The sequence below is a fragment of the Lactuca serriola genome, chromosome 4 (genome assembly GCF_051521515.1).
Source record: "Lactuca serriola cultivar US96UC23 chromosome 4, Lser_US96UC23_V15, whole genome shotgun sequence".
Taxonomy (NCBI): domain Eukaryota; kingdom Viridiplantae; phylum Streptophyta; class Magnoliopsida; order Asterales; family Asteraceae; genus Lactuca; species Lactuca serriola.
The window spans coordinates 65,317,967-65,338,759 of NC_136411.1; the positions used below are offsets into that span (position 1 = coordinate 65,317,967).

General features: G+C 38.0%; 2 protein-coding genes across 2 annotated transcripts; both read left to right on the plus strand.

Annotated features, from left to right (window-relative positions):
* The first annotated feature begins 656 nt into the window (after nucleotides 1-656).
* On the plus strand, nucleotides 657-1,433 carry LOC145100167 (kiwellin-1-like). Its single transcript, XM_079037544.1, has one exon. It carries the CDS (start codon nucleotides 687-689, stop codon nucleotides 1,236-1,238), a length of 552 nt encoding a protein of 183 aa, XP_078893670.1. The 5' UTR covers nucleotides 657-686; the 3' UTR covers nucleotides 1,239-1,433.
* A 9,640-nt stretch (nucleotides 1,434-11,073) lies between these two features.
* Nucleotides 11,074-11,850, plus strand: LOC145100168 (kiwellin-1-like). The gene has a single exon (XM_079037545.1). It carries the CDS (start codon nucleotides 11,104-11,106, stop codon nucleotides 11,653-11,655), a length of 552 nt encoding a protein of 183 aa, XP_078893671.1. The 5' UTR covers nucleotides 11,074-11,103; the 3' UTR covers nucleotides 11,656-11,850.
* Nucleotides 11,851-20,793: the final 8,943 nt, after the last annotated feature.

Consider the following 20,793-nt stretch of genomic DNA (forward strand, 5'->3'; position numbering starts at 1 on the left):
CTCAACGGCACGTGTCAACCCGCATCAAAGCCAACGTGTGTGGAACATTAACTGCGGAATACTAGCCAAAGGACTCTTAATGTCAGTATTTCTATATTTGTACCAAATGTATATGTACAGCTTGATATATAGTACATTTACTTTGACGCAAGAACCAAAGGCCAGGTTAAAACGTAATATGATAAGGTCATGGTTAATTATGTGGAATGATGAGTAATGTTACGTACTAATTAAGCAATATGGAGTATCATATATATTAACATGATTTTACCTGCATGATTAATATAAAAGACAAATATGCGGCTAGATTGGTAAAATTTTGAAACTATTATTTTTACAGAATCAATGGAAAATATTTTCCCCAAATAAAATAATAGTCGCTGTAATTTTAGATATACTTTATAAATCAACAAGGAGACAAAATTACACACAACATGCAGCTAGCATAATGGACAATATTGTAGTATGTCCGTGCACTAAAAATTACTTGGTTTTCTTAAATGGGAAAGTGAATATCCAAAGGATGTTTTATTGGCGTAGAACAACATTCAGTTGAAAAAAAAATACAACAGAGTTGACTATTATCTTGGCTCTTTGTTAAGCAAAAGGCTATATTAGCACAACCCATTTGCCTTGCTACTCATCCAACAGCATTGTAAACAGTAACTAGCAACATCTAAAAGGCAATGAAGAATTTGGGTTTTTTTCTGTTCTTGGTTCTCCTGGCAACAACTTCATTGGAGATCAATGCTCAGACATGCAAACCAAGTGGTGGTATCCGGGGAAGAAAACCGCCTCCAGGAGAATGCAACCGTGAGAACAACTCGGATTGTTGTGTCCAAGGTAAGTTTTACACCACGTATACATGCTCGCCTCCAGTGACAGGCGATACTAAAGCAACACTGACAATAAACAGTTTCCAAAAGGGAGGTGATGGTGGTGGTCCGTCGGAGTGTGACAACCAATACCACTCTGATGACACACCAGTTGTGGCGCTGTCAACTGGATGGTACAAGGGAGGGGATAGGTGCCACAAGTATATTACCATCAATGGAAATGGGAGGAGTGTAAAGGCAATGGTTGTGGATGAGTGTGACTCTACTATGGGGTGCGATGATGATCATGACTATCAACCCCCTTGCCCTAATAATATTGTTGATGCTTCCAAAGCAGTGTGGAAGGCCTTAGGGGTATCCGAGGATAACTGGGGAGATTTGGATATTACCTGGACAGAGTGATGTTAATCTAGCTCTCCTTTTAAAACATCAAATACTATTTCTGTTTCTGTGTTTTGTGGATATTTTAATCTGTAAAATTATTGATGTAACTATATATACTAATGACTAGAGGTTCACACCAAACTTATCAACACCACTATCCATTCAAACCCATATACAGATATATTACGTTATACACATATTAACATACCTTTAGATGTATATGGATTCAAACAACAACTGATATGACACACAAAGACACACAAAACCCATTCAGTGGTATAATCTTTCATGATAGAATCAATTCCACTACTAAATTTTAGACTACTTTTTCCTACTCATATGAAGCAGCCCTACAAATAGACTTCACCACAAACACAATAAAAAAAAAATTATGTATTTTCACATTCTAATTCCCTTTATGCAATCAGACAATACCCTGCACCGTAATCACAGGCAAACCGAACCTTTAACAGACTCTACCTGATTATTATCAAAACAAAACCACAATAGCAGTAAAATTATCACCCATATGAATTCGCAACACCGACAGCTTCTTGATTTCATACCACATCCCAAATCCCAGCACATCTGATAATCATAAACTCATCATCGTCGCTCAACACCATTTTCCGGAAAGAGGTGCTAAACGCCATTTCTCTTTAATCAAAAGCTTGTGAAAGTTGTATTCTAAGGGTTTTAAATCTCGAAAACCGGCATTAACGATTTAAAATTTATGTACGAAAACAGTTAATGCGGTTGTCCCATAGTAATTGATGACGCTACTTTAGTTAGTGAGGGTTTGGTCAGCTAATAGAAAGGCTTTGTAATGGGAATGTTTTACATCCTTTAAAAATGATAACCTTTTGTACGATGATTGTGGGAGCTCATAATCTTGAAAGAATAATTTCATGGCGTGATTTTTCAAGTATGATGTTGTTACGGAACCGTAATGGCCATCAAAAATGGCATGGAAGAAAAATGGAACTGGGAGTGGTCATTTTGACATACGATGCGTTCATCTTAGTTTGCTTTGCGTGAGAATTCCGATGTCTATGTGAAACTTCTCTGTCTCATGTTTCGGTTGAATTTTGTCGTGCGCGCGGGGTGGGGGTTGGGGGTGGTAAGGTTTTCAGACTATCTAGACAAATTACAATGTACTAAAAGCTGAATATGTATGCATTACTTTATATATCACGAGATAGATTCAAATTAAGCAAGATTTACTTTATATATCACGTCTAGTAAGATAAACAAGATAGTAGGTCTGCAACTGAAACAACCAAACTAGCATGAGAAAACTCATTTCAAAGATATTAATCTGTAAAGGTATTGATGTAACTATATATACTAATGACTAGAGGTTCACACCAAACTTATCAGCACCAATCCATTAAAACCCATATATACATATGCTATGTTATACAGATATTAACATGCCAATAGATGTATATGTATTCAAACAACAATGGATAGGACACACAGAGAGACAAAAAAAACATTTAAGTGCTATAATCTTTCATGGTAGAATCGATTCCACTACAAAATTATATGCTACTTTTTCCAACTCATATTAAGCAGCCTTACAAATAGACTTTACCACGAACACAATAATAATAAAAAAAAATATATATATATATATATATATATATATATATATGTAATTTCACATTCTAATTCCCTTTATGCAATCAGACAACACCCTTTATGCAATCAGACAACACCCTTTATGCAATCAGACAACACCCCGCACCATAATCACGGGCAACATAACCCGTAAAAGACTCGGCGTGATTATTAGCAGTAAAATTATCACCCATAGGTAATCGCAACACCGACAACTTCTTGATTTGATGCCACATGCCAAATCCCAGCACATCCGATAATTATCATAAACTCATCCGATAATCATAAACTCATCATCTTCGTAGAACACCATTTGTCTCGCTTCTTTTTTTCTAAGAAGGGATGATTTTCTAACTGATTGGTAACTTCATATGCCAGCCTCCTACGGCCTGCATGACCGCTAGCTCATAGTTGAGATGCCTATCTTCAGTATACACACCTAATTCTTCCACTCTCTTCTTCTCATCTAAATAACATGGCATATCTTCTTCTGACAATGGAATTGCGATTCCATTCCGACACAACACAGCACTAGATTGACGGAGACAAAACGAAATCCAGCCGACCATGCTTAAGAAGACTCTCAGTCATGGTTTTCCGATAAGCGTATGATTCTCCTTGTAGAATATCACGATTAATTCATGCTTGTCTTACAAAAACAGTATTTCATGTTTTCTTTGTTGTTCTCACAAGAGATTCTCAAGAGAACATCACTAATGATCTATGCTTTTCTAATTAAAGGAATATGTGTTTCCACTTTCTTATTGAGCAAAGAGTGAACGATACTCCTATCTCTTGGAAAGAGGTGCTAAAAGGCCCTTTCTATTTACTCTAAAGCTTTTGAAACTTGTCTTCTAAGGGTTTAAAATCTCGAAATCCAGCATTAACGATTTACAATGGATGTACGAAAATTAAAACAATTAATGTGGTTGTCCCATAGTAATTGATGATGCTACTTTAGTTAGTGAGGGTTTGGTAAGCTAGCAGAAAGGCTTTGCAATGGGAAGGGTTTACATCCTTTAAAAATGATTAAATTATGTATAATGGTTGTGGGAGCTCAAAATATTGAAAGAATAATTTCAATGCGTGATTTTTTAAGTATGATCTTGTTACCGAGTCGCAATGACCGTCAAAAATGGCATAGAAGGAAAATGGAACTTACAGTGGTCATTTTGACATATGAAGGGATGATTTTCTAACCGATTGGTAACTCCATATGCCAGCCTCCTAGGGCCGGTATGACTGCATGCGCTCACAGTTGAGACCACAATCTTCAGTATACACACCTAATTGTTCCACTCTCTTCTTTTCATCTAAATAACATGGCATATCTTCTTGTGACAATGGAATTGCGATTCAATCCCGGCACAAGACTGCACTAGATTTATGGAGACAAAAACGAAAGCTAGTCGACCATGCTTAAGAAGTCTCTCAGTCATGATTTTCCGGTAAGAGTGTGATTCACGTCGTGGAATATCACGATTGATTATTGCTTGTTTTACAAAAATAGTATTTCATGATTTCTTTGTTGCTCTCATAGGAGATTCTCGGGAGAGCATCACTAATGATCGATGCTTTTCTAATTAAAGCAATATGTGTTTAAACTTCCTTATTGACCAAAGAATGAGTGATACTCCTATCTCTTGGAAAGAGGTGCTAAAGGGGCCTTTCTCCTATCTCATGTTTGCAGCGGGGGATTAGCCGGTGCGCGTAAGCTGGCCCGGAAACCCTCGTTAGGGAAGTTCCCTTTCCAAAAAAAAACTTGAGAAAGTTATATTCAAAGGGTTTAAAATCTCAAAACTGACATTAACGATTTACAGTTGATGTACAAGGATGAAAACAGTTAATATGATTGTCCTATAGTAATTGATAATGTTGCTTTAGTTAGTGAGGGTTTGGTCGGCCATTAGAAAGGCTTTGCAATGGGAAGGTTTTACATCCTTTAAAAATGGTTAAATTATGCATAATGATTATAATCTTGAAAGAATAATTTCATGGCATGATTTTTCAAGTATGATGCTGTTACGGAGCCGCAATGGCCGTCAAAAAGGACATAGAAGGAAAATGGAACTTTGAGTGGTCATTTTGACATATGATGCGTTCATCTTAATTCGCTTTTCATGAGGGTTCCCATGTCTTTGTGAGACTTGTTGATCTCTTGTTTGGGTTGAATCATTCTCCGTGGGGGGAGTATGGTTTTGAGATGGTGTATACAGCCTACAATGTATAAAAGAGTGAATATGTATGCATTCGTCTACGAGATACATGCAAATCGCGCAAGACTGACTCTATATATCATGTCTAGTAGGCTAAACAAGATAGTAGGTATGCAACTGAAACAACCAAACTAACATGTGTAAACTCATTTCAAAGATATCAATTGTGTTTGTAAAAATAACCAACCAAGGGAGATCCCATTATTTCTAATGGTTTCACAGTGTTGAGGCTCAATTAAACAAAATTATCTAACATTCAACTGGAATGTATCAAATGCTCTCCATAACATGCCTTCCATCATGAAACCATAAAGATTAAAATACACCCATATGAATTCACAACACCAACAGCTTCTTGATTTGATACCACATCTGATAATCATAAACTCATCATCGTCGCTCAACACCATTTTCCGGAAAGAGGTGCTAAACGCCATTTCTCTTTAATCAAAAGCTTGTGAAAGTTGTATTCTAAGGGTTTTAAATCTCGAAAACCGGCATTAACGATTTAAAATTTATGTACGAAAACAGTTAATGCGGTTGTCCCATAGTAATTGATGACGCTACTTTAGTTAGTGAGGGTTTGGTCAGCTAGTAGAAAGGCTTTGTAATGGGAATGTTTTACATCCATTAAAAATGATAACCTTTTGTACGATGATTGTGGGAGCTCATACTCTTGAAAGAATAATTTCATGGCGTGATTTTTCAAGTATGATGTTGTTATGGAACTGTAATGGCCATCAAAAATGGCGTAGAAGAAAAATGGAACTTGGAGTGGTCATTTTGACAAACGATGCGTTCATCTTAGTTTGCTTTGCGTGAGAATTCCGATGTCTATGTGAAACTTCTCTGTCTCATGTTTGGGTTGAATTTGCTCGTGCGCACGGGGTGGGGGTTGGGGGTGGTAAGGTTTTCAGACTATCTAGACAAATTACAATGTACTAAAAGCATTACTTTATATATCACGAGATAGATTCAAATTAAGCAAGATTTACTTTATATATCACGTCTAGTAAGATAAACAAGATGGTAGGTATGCAACTGAAACAACCAAACTAGCATAAGAAAACTCATTTCAAAGATATTAATCTGTAAAGGTATTGATGTAACTATATATACTAATAACTAGAGGTTCACACCAAACTTATCAGCACCAATCCATTAAAACCCATATATACATATGCTGTGTTATACAGATATTAACATACCAATAGATGTATATGTATTCAAACAACAATGGATAGGACACACAGAGAGACAAAAAAAAACATTTCAGTGCTATAATCTTTCATGGTAGAATCGATTCCACTACAAAATTATACGCTACTTTTTCCAACTCATATGAAGCAGCCTTACAAATAGGCTTTACCACGAACACAATAATATATATATATATATATATATATATATATATATATATATATATATATATATATGTAATTTCACATTCTAATTCCCTTTATGCAATCAGACAACACCCTTTATGCAATCAGACAACACCCCGCACCATAATCACGGGCGACACGAACCCGCAAAAGACTCGGCGTGATTATTAGCAGTAAAATTATCACCCATAGGTAATCGCAACACCGACAACTTCTTGATTTGATGCCACATGCCAAATCCCAGCACATCCGATAATTATCATAAACTCATCCGATAATCATAAACTCATCATCTTCGTAGAACACCATTTGTCTCGCTTCTTTCTTTCTAAGAAGGGATGATTTTCTAACTGATTGGTAACTTCATATGCCAGCCTCCTACGGCCCGCATGACCGCTAGCTCATAGTTGAGATGCCCATCTTCAGTATACACACCTAATTCTTCCACTCTCTTCTTCTCATCTAAATAACATGGTATATCTTCTTCTGACAATGGAATTGCGATTCCATTCCGACACAAGACAGCACTAGATTGATGGAGACAAAACGAAATCCAGCCGACCATGCTTAAGAAGACTCTCAGTCATGGTTTTCCGGTAAGCGTATGATTCTCCTCGTAGAATATCACGATTAATTCATGCTTGTTTTACAAAAACAGTATTTCATGTTTTCTTTGTTGTTCTCACAAGAGATTCTCAAGAGAACATCACTAATGATCTATGCTTTTCTAATTAAAGGAATATGTGTTTCCACTTTCTTATTGAGCAAAGAGTGAACGATACTCCTATCTCTTGGAAAGAGGTGCTAAAAGGCCCTTTCTATTTACTCTAAAGCTTTTGAAACTTGTCTTCTAAGGGTTTAAAATCTCGAAATCCAGCATTAACGATTTACAATGGATGTACGAAAATTAAAACAATTAATGTGGTTGTCCCATAGTAATTGATGATGCTACTTTAGTTAGTGAGGGTTTGGTAAGCTAGCAGAAAGGCTTTGCAATGGGAAGGGTTTACATCCTTTAAAAATGGTTAAATTATGTATAATGGTTGTGGGAGCTCAAAATATTGAAAGAATAATTTCAATGCGTGATTTTTTAAGTATGATCTTGTTACCGAGCCGCAATAACCGTCAAAAATGGCATAGAAGGAAAATGGAACTTACAGTGGTCATTTAGACATATGAAGGGATGATTTTCTAACCGATTGGTAACTCCATATGCCAGCCTCCTAGGGCCGGTATGACTGCCTGCGCTCACAGTTGAGACCACAATCTTCAGTATACACACCTAATTGTTCCACTCTCTTCTTTTCATCTAAATAACATGGAATATCTTCGTGCGACAATGGAATTGCGATTCAATCCCGACACAAGACTGCACTAGATTTATGGAGACAAAAACGAAAGCTAGTCGACCATGCTTAAGAAGTCTCTCAGTCATGATTTTCCGGTAAGCGTGTGATTCACGTCGTGGAATATCACGATTGATTATTGCTTGTTTTACAAAAATAGTATTTCATGATTTCTTTGTTGTTCTCACAAGAGATTCTCGGGAGAGCATCACTAATGATCGATGCTTTTTCTAGTTAACGCAATATGTGTTTAAACTTCCTTATTGACCAAAGAATGAGTGATACTCCTATCTCTTGGAAAGAGGTGCTAAAGGGGCCTTTCTCTTTACTCTAAAGCTTGAGAAAGTTATATTCAAAGGGTTTAAAATCTCAAAACTGACATTAACGATTTACAGTTGATGTACAAGGATGAAAACAGTTAATATGATTGTCCTATAGTAATTGATAATGTTGCTTTAGTTAGTGAGGGTTTGGTCGGCTAGTAGAAAGGCTTTGCAATGGGAAGGTTTTACATCCTTTAAAAATGGTTAAATTATGCATAATGATTATAATCTTGAAAGAATAATTTCATGGCATGATTTTTCAAGTATGATGCTGTTACGGAGCCGCAATGGCCGTCAAAAAGGACATAGAAGGAAAATGGAACTTTGAGTGGTCATTTTGACATATGATGCGTTCATCTTAGTTCGCTTTTCATGAGGGTTCCCATGTCTTTGTGAGACTTCTTGATCTCTTGTTTGGGTTGAATCATTCTCCGTGGGGGGAGTATGGTTTTGAAACGGTGTATACAGCCTACAATGTATAAAAGAGTGAATATGTATGCATTCGTCTACGAGATACATGCAAATCACGCAAGACTGACTCTATATATCATGTCTAGTAGGCTAAACAAGATAGTAGGTATGCAACTGAAACAACCAAACTAACATGTGTAAACTCATTTCAAAGATATCAATTGTGTTCGTAAAAATAACTAACCAAGGGAGATCCCATTATTTCTAATGGTTTCACAGTGTTGAGGCTCAATTAAACAAAATTATCTAACATTCAACTGGAATGTATCAAATGCTCTCCACAACAAGCCTTCCATCATGAAACCATAAAGATTAAAATACATCTTTTAACAATTATACATATGATCTCTATAACCTAACTTAATTGTTCTATCGTCTAATTATATAAACTTTCAATCCAATTTAAAATAGAAAACTTGTTTGCCTATTTTTAATGAATTACCCTTAACTTCATTTTGTTTTATAGAAAATAACACGAAAGTGTTCTTCACCCTCAAACAGCAGCCTACAACTTAAATCCAGTAAAAACTACTACTAAAATACTCATACAAAGAGAGAAGAGCCACGACCATATTCAGTCAAATATAGTTTATTCTTATGAATTAATCAAAAATAAAAACGGAACTTGACGTATTGTAGGGTATTAAAAAAATTCACACATGGATAGTTGGGAATTGATAATGAAATTTAAACATAATCAGTTTAACGAAATTTGAATAAATCGAGAATCACACCGGAACGTAAACTCCTAAAAAGTATTCCTAAATTTCAGACAAGATAGTTGGGATATTAATTTTGAAATTTGAAAAAAAAAACATGGCTTTCAAGTCAGAATTTTATGATTCAATTTAGGGGTCTGTATCATATTAAACAAAATTTAAATAAGTTAGAATTTATTGTAGGAGTGTAGATCAGCGAAAGTATGTATATATAAGTTAACGCTTTCGAGTGTACCATGCGTATATAGTTAACGGTCTCATGTGTGTATTAAATAACCATGCCAAATAAACATGTATTCAAATTTTAGCAGATTATATTAATTGGTTTGGTCAAAATTTCTATTTTTGTAATCTGTTCATATGTATTATGTTTTTTATCCTTTGCACCTGGACTATCTTTTTGATATTCTATTATACCACTATACGTTCCTACCCGACATTAAAATAGTGTATTGTCCTTAACAGATTATTTTGTATTTTTCTAATTCTTATTATCTTTTATTTTATTATGAGATTCACTACCAACCCTACTCCCACTATGGCACCCACAACAATTCGTTGGCGACAATTTTGTTCTTCACCCCGACGCAATTCTTCCATATATCCAATGTCGTTATAAAACAAATTAATATAATTTATTTGTGTCTCACTCATCACCAACTTATCTTTATGTTTCGAATATAATTATTTTATTTAGCAATTGTCATTTTAAAAGATTAACATAATTTGAATTAATAATGTGGTTGGTTATATTTTTGTTATAAAATATTTTATTAAGCTTATATAACCAAAAATTGTAAATAGATATATTGAAAGCTAATAACTCATAGGATACTTTTGACAATCCATATAAATCTAAAAAAGGGAACTTACTATGGGATACATTTTTAGTTCAAAAAATGGTGTACCGTAAAGTGAAATAGTATTAGGATAATTATTTACACTATTTTTATGTAATAATTTAGTGTCGGCCCGTGATATTTAAAGACACTCAAATCTATAAATTTGCTAGAACAAACGTAGATGATAGAGATAGAAATATAATTACAAGATAACTAACAAGTTGGAATCAAATTTTCAAATATTGAAAACTGAATAGTAAACCGCACCATCTCAACGGCACGTGTCAACCCGCATCAAAGCCTACGTGCGTGGAACGTTAACTGCGGAATACTAGCCAAAGGACTCTTAATGTCAGTATTTCTATATTTGTACCAAATGTATATGTACAGCTTGATATATAGTACATTTACTTTGACGCAAGAACCAAAGGCCAGGTTAAAACGTAATATGATAAGGTCATGGTTAATTATGTGGAATGATGAGTAATGTTACGTACTAATTAAGCAATATGGAGTATCATATATATTAACATGATTTTACCTGCATGTTTAATATAATAGACAAATATGCGGCTAGATTGGTAAAATTTTGAAACTATTATTTTTACAGAATCAATGGAAAATATTTTCCCCAAATAAAATAATAGTCGCTGTAATTTTAGATATACTTTATAAATCAACAAGGAGACAAAATTACACACAACATGCAGCTAGCATAATGGACAATATTGTAGTATGTCCGTGCACTAAAAATTACTTGGTTTTCTTAAATGGGAAAGTGAATATCCAAAGGATGTTTTATTGGCGTAGAACAACATTCAGTTGAAAAAAAAAAATACAACAGAGTTGACTATTATCTTGGCTCTTTGTTAAGCAAAAGGCTATATTAGCACAACCCATTTGCCTTGCTACTCATCCAACAGCATTGTAAACAGTAACTAGCAACATCTAAAAGGCAATGAAGAATTTGGGTTTTTTTCTGTTCTTGGTTCTCCTGGCAACAACTTCATTGGAGATCAATGCTCAGACATGCAAACCAAGTGGTGGTATCCGGGGAAGAAAACCGCCTCCAGGAGAATGCAACCGTGAGAACAACTCGGATTGTTGTGTCCAAGGTAAGTTTTACACCACGTATACATGCTCGCCTCCAGTGACAGGCGATACTAAAGCAACACTGACAATAAACAGTTTCCAAAAGGGAGGTGATGGTGGTGGTCCGTCGGAGTGTGACAACCAATACCACTCTGATTACACACCAGTTGTGGCGCTGTCAACTGGATGGTACAAGGGAGGGGATAGGTGCCACAAGTATATTACCATCAATGGAAATGGGAGGAGTGTAAAGGCAATGGTTGTGGATGAGTGTGACTCTACTATGGGGTGCGATGATGATCATGACTATCAACCCCCTTGCCCTAATAATATTGTTGATGCTTCCAAAGCAGTGTGGAAGGCCTTAGGGGTATCCGAGGATAACTGGGGAGATTTGGATATTACCTGGACAGAGTGATGTTAATCTAGCTCTCCTTTTAAAACATCAAATACTATTTCTGTTTCTGTGTTTTGTGGATATTTTAATCTGTAAAATTATTGATGTAACTATATATACTAATGACTAGAGGTTCACACCAAACTTATCAACACCACTATCCATTCAAACCCATATACAGATATATTACGTTATACACATATTAACATACCTTTAGATGTATATGGATTCAAACAACAACTGATATGACACACAAAGACACACAAAACCCATTCAGTGGTATAATCTTTCATGATAGAATCAATTCCACTACTAAATTTTAGACTACTTTTTCCTACTCATATGAAGCAGCCCTACAAATAGACTTCACCACAAACACAATAAAAAAAAAATATGTATTTTCACATTCTAATTCCCTTTATGCAATCAGACAATACCCTGCACCGTAATCACAGGCAAACCGAACCTTTAACAGACTCTACCTGATTATTATCAAAACAAAACCACAATAGCAGTAAAATTATCACCCATATGAATTCGCAACACCGACAGCTTCTTGATTTCATACCACATCCCAAATCCCAGCACATCTGATAATCATAAACTCATCATCGTCGCTCAACACCATTTTCCGGAAAGAGGTGCTAAACGCCATTTCTCTTTAATCAAAAGCTTGTGAAAGTTGTATTCTAAGGGTTTTAAAGCTCGAAAACCGGCATTAACGATTTAAAATTTATGTACGAAAACAGTTAATGCGGTTGTCCCATAGTAATTGATGACGCTACTTTAGTTAGTGAGGGTTTGGTCAGCTAGTAGAAAGGCTTTGTAATGGGAATGTTTTACATCCTTTAAAAATGATAACCTTTTGTACGATGATTGTGGGAGCTCATAATCTTGAAAGAATAATTTCATGGCGTGATTTTTCAAGTATGATGTTGTTACGGAACCGTAATGGCCATCAAAAATGACATAGAAGAAAAATGGAACTGGGATTGGTCATTTTGACATACGATGCGTTCATCTTAGTTTGCTTTGCGTGAGAATTCCGACGTCTATGTGAAACTTCTCTGTCTCATGTTTCGGTTGAATTTTGTCGTGCGCGCGGGGTGGGGGTTGGGGGTGGTAAGGTTTTCAGACTATCTAGACAAATTATAATGTACTAAAAGCTGAATATGTATGCATTACTTTATATATCACGAGATAGATTCAAATTAAGCAAGATTTACTTTACATATCACGTCTAGTAAGATAAACAAGATAGTAGGTCTGCAACTGAAACAACCAAACTAGCATGAGAAAACTCATTTCAAAGATATTAATCTGTAAAGGTATTGATGTAACTATATATACTAATGACTAGAGGTTCACACCAAACTTATCAGCACCAATCCATTAAAACCCATATATACATATGCTATGTTATACAGATATTAACATACCAATAGATGTATATGTATTCAAACAACAATGGATAGGACACACAGAGAGACAAAAAAAAAAACATTTAAGTGCTATAATCTTTCATGGTAGAATCGATTCCACTACAAAATTATACGCTACTTTTTCCAACTCATATGAAGCAGCCTTACAAATAGACTTTACCACGAACACAATAATAATAAAAAAATATATATATATATGTAATTTCACATTCTAATTCCCTTTATGCAATCAGACAACACCCTTTATGCAATCAGACAACACCCCGCACCATAATCACGGGCGACACGAACCCGTAAAAGACTCGGCGTGATTATTAGCTGTAAAATTATCACCCATAGGTAATCGCAACACCGACAACTTCTTGATTTGATGCCACATGCCAAATCCCAGCACATCCGATAATTATCATAAACTCATCCGATAATCATAAACTCCTCATCTTCGTAGAACACCATTTGTCTCACTTCTTTTTTTCTAAGAAGGGATGATTTTCTAACTGATTGGTAACTTCATATGCCAGCCTCCTACGGCCCGCATGACCGCTAGCTCATAGTTGAGATGCCCATCTTCAGTATACACACCTAATTCTTCCACTCTCTTCTTCTCATCTAAATAACATGGTATATCTTCTTCTGACAATGGAATTGCGATTCCATTCCGACAAAAGACAGCACTAGATTGATGGAGACAAAACGAAATCCAGCCGACCATGCTTAAGAAGACTCTCAGTCATGGTTTTCCGGTAAGCGTATGATTCTCCTCGTAGAATATCACGATTAATTCATGCTTGTTTTACAAAAACAGTATTTCATGTTTTCTTTGTTGTTCTCACAAGAGATTCTCAAGAGAACATCACTAATGATCTATGCTTTTCTAATTAAAGGAATATGTGTTTCCACTTTCTTATTGAGCAAAGAGTGAACGATACTCCTATCTCTTGGAAAGAGGTGCTAAAAGGCCCTTTCTATTTACTCTAAAGCTTTTGAAACTTGTCTTCTAAGGGTTTAAAATCTCGAAATCCAGCATTAACGATTTACAATGGATGTACGAAAATTAAAACAATTAATGTGGTTGTCCCATAGTAATTGATGATGCTACTTTAGTTAGTGAGGGTTTGGTAAGCTAGCAGAAAGGCTTTGCAATGGGAAGGGTTTACATCCTTTAAAAATGGTTAAATTATGTATAATGGTTGTGGGAGCTCAAAATATTGAAAGAATAATTTCAATGCGTGATTTTTTAAGTATGATCTTGTTACCGAGCCGCAATAACCGTCAAAAATGGCATAGAAGGAAAATGGAACTTACAGTGGTCATTTAGACATATGAAGGGATGATTTTCTAACCGATTGGTAACTCCATATGCCAGCCTCCTAGGGCCGGTATGACTGCCTGCGCTCACAGTTGAGACCACAATCTTCAGTATACACACCTAATTGTTCCACTCTCTTCTTTTCATCTAAATAACATGGCATATCTTCTTGCGACAATGGAATTGGGATTCAATCCCGACACAAGACTGCACTAGATTTATGGAGACAAAAACGAAAGCTAGTCGACCATGCTTAAGAAGTCTCTCAGTCATGATTTTCCGGTAAGCGTGTGATTCACGTCGTGGAATATCACGATTGATTATTGCTTGTTTTACAAAAATAGTATTTCATGATTTCTTTGTTGTTCTCACAAGAGATTCTCGGGAGAGCATCACTAATGATCGATGCTTTTTCTAGTTAACGCAATATGTGTTTAAACTTCCTTATTGACCAAAGAATGAGTGATACTCCTATCTCTTGGAAAGAGGTGCTAAAGGGGCCTTTCTCTTTACTCTAAAGCTTGAGAAAGTTATATTCAAAGGGTTTAAAATCTCAAAACTGACATTAACGATTTACAGTTGATGTACAAGGATGAAAACAGTTAATATGATTGTCCTATAGTAATTGATAATGTTGCTTTAGTTAGTGAGGGTTTGGTCGGCTAGTAGAAAGGCTTTGCAATGGGAAGGTTTTACATCCTTTAAAAATGGTTAAATTATGCATAATGATTATAATCTTGAAAGAATAATTTCATGGCATGATTTTTCAAGTATGATGTTGGAACGGAGCCGCAATGGCCGTCAAAAAGGACATAGAAGGAAAATGGAACTTTGAGTGGTCATTTTGACATATGATGCGTTCATCTTAGTTCGCTTTTCATGAGGGTTCCCATGTCTTTGTGAGACTTCTTGATCTCTTGTTTGGGTTGAATCATTCTCCGTGGGGGGAGTATGGTTTTGAAACGGTGTATACAGCCTACAATGTATAAAAGAGTGAATATGTATGCATTCGTCTACGAGATACATGCAAATCACGCAAGACTGACTCTATATATCATGTCTAGTAGGCTAAACAAGATAGTAGGTATGCAACTGAAACAACCAAACTAACATGTGTAAACTCATTTCAAAGATATCAATTGTGTTCGTAAAAATAACTAACCAAGGGAGATCCCATTATTTCTAATGGTTTCACAGTGTTGAGGCTCAATTAAACAAAATTATCTAACATTCAACTGGAATGTATCAAATGCTCTCCCCAACAAGCCTTCCATCATGAAACCATAAAGATTAAAATACATCTTTTAACAATTATACATATGATCTCTATAACCTAACTTAATTGTTCTATCGTCTAATTATATAAACTTTCAATCCAATTTAAAATAGAAAACTTGTTTGCCTATTTTTAATGAATTACCCTTAACTTCATTTTGTTTTATAGAAAATAACACGAAAGTGTTCTTCACCCTCAAACAGCAGCCTACAACTTAAATCCAGTAAAAACTACTACTAAAATACTCATACAAAGAGAGAAGAGCCACGACCATATTCAGTCAAATATAGTTTATTCTTATGAATTAATCAAAAATAAAAACGGAACTTGACGTATTGTAGGGTATTAAAAAAATTCACACATGGATAGTTGGGAATTGATAATGAAAAAAAAAAATTATGTATTTTCACATTCTAATTCCCTTTATGCAATCAGACAATACCCTGCACCGTAATCACAGGCAAACCGAACCTTTAACAGACTCTACCTGATTATTATCAAAACAAAACCACAATAGCTGTAAAATTATCAACCATATGAATTCGCAACACCGACAGCTTCTTGATTTGATACCACATCCCAAATCCCAGCACATCTGCTAATCATAAACTCATCATCGTCGCTCAACACCATTTTCCGGAAAGAGGTGCTAAACACCATTTCTCTTTAATCAAAAGCTTGTGAAAGTTGTATTCTAAGGGTTTTAAATCTCGAAAACCGGCATTAACGATTTAAAATTTATGTACGAAAACAATTAATGCGGTTGTCCCATAGTAATTGATGACGCTACTTTAGTTAGTGAGGGTTTGGTCAGCTAGTAGAAAGGCTTTGTAATGGGAATGTTTTACATCCTTTAAAAATGATAACCTTTTGTACGATGATTGTGGGAGCTCATAATCTTGAAAGAATAATTTCATGGCGTGATTTTTCAAGTATGATGTTGTTACGGAACCGTAATTGTAACAGCTCAAATTTTCAAATAAATTTTTCATTTTAAAAATAAAATATTTCCATTCAAAACAAGGCATAAATAATTTAGGTGTCATGTCAAATACAAATTGTCTAAATCCCAAGATCATAAAAACATCCTTCAGTGTGTATCGATCACGCCGGCGCCTTCCCACGGTCCTCGCTAGTACCTGAAACACATACATAACAACTGTAAGCATAAATGCTTAGTGAGTTCCCCAATATACAACTTACGCACATACGCCTTTCCAGGCCCTGACCTTTCGGTCCATGTGTCTCAGGGGACTTCCGTCCCTACTGGGTAAACCTTCCGGTCCTACCCACGCCGACCTTCCGGTCCATCACACAACATATTGCCTTCCGGCCCATAACATATCGCCTTCCGGCCCATAACATATTGCCTTCCGGCCCATGACATACATAGCACATATAACAAATAACTTACCACATATAGCATACATATCACATATCATATCTGACCTTCCGGTCACACAGTCAAACCCTTCCGGGTACAGTATAGTGAGAAGACTCACCTCGTGAATGCTGAAAGCTAGCAACTCCTGAAATCACTCATGCACAATCCGACGAGCTACAACCTCCCTATAACGTCACATATCTCTCATTAACACTTATATCTTCTAAGTGTGACTATCCTTAAGAAGTCAGACTTAGGTCAACTCTGGTCAACGGTCAACTCGACCGGACTCGGCGAGTGCCATGGCGACTCGGCGAGTCTAGACATCCTCCAACTCTCTGAGATTCCCTTTCTACTCGTCGAGTATCCTCCTTGACCCGACAAGTTACTCCTGGAAGAATCGCGGGGCCACCCCGACTCAACTCGCCGAGTCTGAAGAACAACTCGACGAGTCCCAGTTAATCTTCAAGCTACTCGCCGAGTCTGTTCATCGAACTCGGCGAGTCCATGCCATGCAACCGTTCAAACTGCATCCTAAGGTCAGAACTGCTTCGACCATTCCTAGGTCTGGCCTTCCTAGGCTGATCCATCACGTAAAGTCCTCATTTCAGTGCTCATGATACACCACATGATTCATAATTTGCATTTTGGCCTAAGGCATAAGGATTCCAATCCAAAACCTTCATCAATTCCCGAAATGCACAGACATGGGACATTCTGGACCTCCATAGGTCCCAATACAGGGTTACAATTGTTTAGGGGACTAGGGTAACATTCAATCTATTCACAAAAAGGGTTCCATAAACCCTAATTCCATAATCACATCAAAATAGCAGAGTATACTCGAATTCTTACCTGGATGATGTATTCTCTGTGTCCCCAATCCTCAGAATGTGACTCCCTTGCTGTTCCCTTAGCAAATCCCTTCTCTTCCTTGCACAACAATTCTTCTATAATCAACAATGGCTTATAATCCTTGCTCCAGATGCACACAATCGATCTAGGGTTCTTCTCAGAAGGCTAAAATGAACAATGACGGCCAATGAGTCCTTTTTATACGTCCCAAAACTGAACGGTTAGGGTTTTCGCTAAACAGCGTAGACTCGCCGAGTCCATATCTGGACTCGTCGAGTCCAGTCGCGAACCCGCGACCAAGTCTGCGATCCTACTCGGCGAGTCTAGACTCCAACTCGCCGAGTCCCCTCTTAAATCACCTCAAAAACATAATTTAATAATACCTGAGATTCCGGGCTGTTACAACTCTCCCCCACTAGGATTAGACTTCGCCCTCGAAGTCTCATTCTGAAAATAGTTCCGGATGCTGCTCCCGCATCTCACGTTCCGGCTCCCAAGTCATTTCCGATCCCTTACGGTGTTGCCACTGAACCAACACCAGAGGTACCTCCTTGTTCCTCAGAACCTTGATCTTCCGATCCCTGATGGCCACTGGTCTCTCAGCATAATTCAGGCTCGCATCCACCTGAATATCCTCTAATGGAACCACTGCCGACTCATCGGCTATGCACTTCCTCAATTGCGACACATGAAAGGTATCGTGGATCTGTCCCAACTCCGCTGGCAACTCCAACCGATAGGCTACCCGGCCTATTCTTGCAATCACCCGAAATGGCCCAATATACCGGGGCCCCAACTTGCCTCTCTTCCTGAATCGAATCACTCCTTTCCAAGGAGAGACCTTCAGGAGAACAAAGTCGCCGACTTGAAACTCAAGCTCGGATCGGCGCCTATCTGCATAACTCTTCTGTCAGCTCTGGGCGGTCAATAACCTCTGTCTAACTTGCTGAATCTGCTCTGCCGTCTGAAGCACGATCTTTGTGCTGCCCATCACTCTCTGTCCCACCTCTCCCCAGCAAATGGGGGTCCGACATCTCCTACCATACAACAGCTCAAAAGGTGGCATACCAATGCTCGAATGATGGCTGTTGTTGTAGGAAAACTCTGCCAAGGGTAAATACGCATCCCAGCTACCCCCGAAGTCTAACACACACGCTCGAAGCATGTCCTCCAGCGTCTGAATCGTTCGCTCACTCTGGCCGTCTGTCTGGGGATGGTATGCGGTACTAAAATGCAATTTAGTACCCAGCTCCTCATGGAATTTCTTCCAGAACCTGGAAGTGAAGCGCACATCACGGTCTGAAACAATCGAGATCGGCACTCCATGCCGAGATACTACTTCTCTCACATATATCTCCGCCAACTTCTCCGCTGAAGAACTCTCGTTGATGGCAAGGAAGTGTGCACTCTTCGTCAATCTATCCACAATCACCCAAATCGCATCAACTCCCCTGGCAGTTCTCGGCAATTTGGTGATGAAATCCATAGTGATCTGTTCCCACTTCCACTCAGGAATCTCCAATGGTTGTAACTTGCCATGCGTTCTCTGGTGCTCGGCCTTAACTCTACGGCAGGTCAAGCACCTCTCAACGAACCATGCGACGTCCCTCTTCATACAGGGCCACCAATACTCTTTCCTCAAATCCAAATACATCTTCGTAGCACCGGGATGGATCGAGAATTTCGATCTATGAGCCTCTTCCATCAACGTAATACGCGTACCGCCCACGAACGGTACCCAAATCCGACCCTGAAACGTCAGAAGCCCTCGTCCATCCTTAACGAACTCTGAAATTAACCCAACAACCCGCTCTTTCTTCTGCACCTCTGGTCGTACAGCCTCGGCCTGTGCCCCACGAATAGCATCCAATACTGGAGTCATCACAGTCAATCTCAAACATACTTCTCGCAATGGAGTGCTCTCCGCCCTGCGGCTCAATGCATCGGCTACCACATTAGCCTTGCCTGGGTGGTACAGGATCTCACAATCATAATCCTTGACCACATCCAACCACCTCCTCTGACGCATATTTAGGTTGGGCTGATCCATCAAATACTTCAAGCTCTTATGGTCCGTGTATATCGTACATCGAACCCCATACAGATAGTGACGCCAGATCTTGAGAGCGAACACTACTGCCCCCAACTCTAAATCATGCGTGGGATATCTCGCCTCATGAGGCTTCAACTGCCTCGACGCATACGCTATCACATGACCCCTCTGCATCAACACTGCACCCAGTCCCGAAATCGATGCGTCGCAATATACCACAAAATCTTCCATCCCTTCCGGGAGAGCTAATACCAGGGCTTCGCACAACCTCTGGCGAAGTGTCTCAAAGGAAGTCTGCTGCTCGGGTCCCCATGAGAATGCAACACCCTTGCGGGTCAATCTGGTGAGCGGCACTGCGATCTTGGAGAAATCCTTAATAAATCTCCGATAGTACCCTGCCAACCCAAGGAAACTCCTGATCTCAGAGGGTGACTTCGGCACCTCCCAACTCATCACCGCCTCAACCTTGGCCGGATCGACCAATATCCCTTCCTGATTAACAACATGTCCTAGAAATTGGACCTCCCGCAACCAGAAGTCACATTTGGAGAACTTTGCATAAAGCTTCTCCGACCTCAATACCTCAAGGACCTCCCTCAAATGCTCCTCATGCTGCTCTCTAGATCTCGAATACACTAGAATGTCGTCGATAAATACAATCACTGACCGATCCAACATCGGCCTGCATACCCTGTTCATGAGATCCATGAACACAGCCGGGGCATTGGTGAGTCCGAAAGGCATCACCACAAACTCATAATGCCCATATCGCGTCCTAAACGCTGTCTTCTGGACGTCCTCATCCCGCACTCTCACCTGATGGTACCCTGACCTCATATC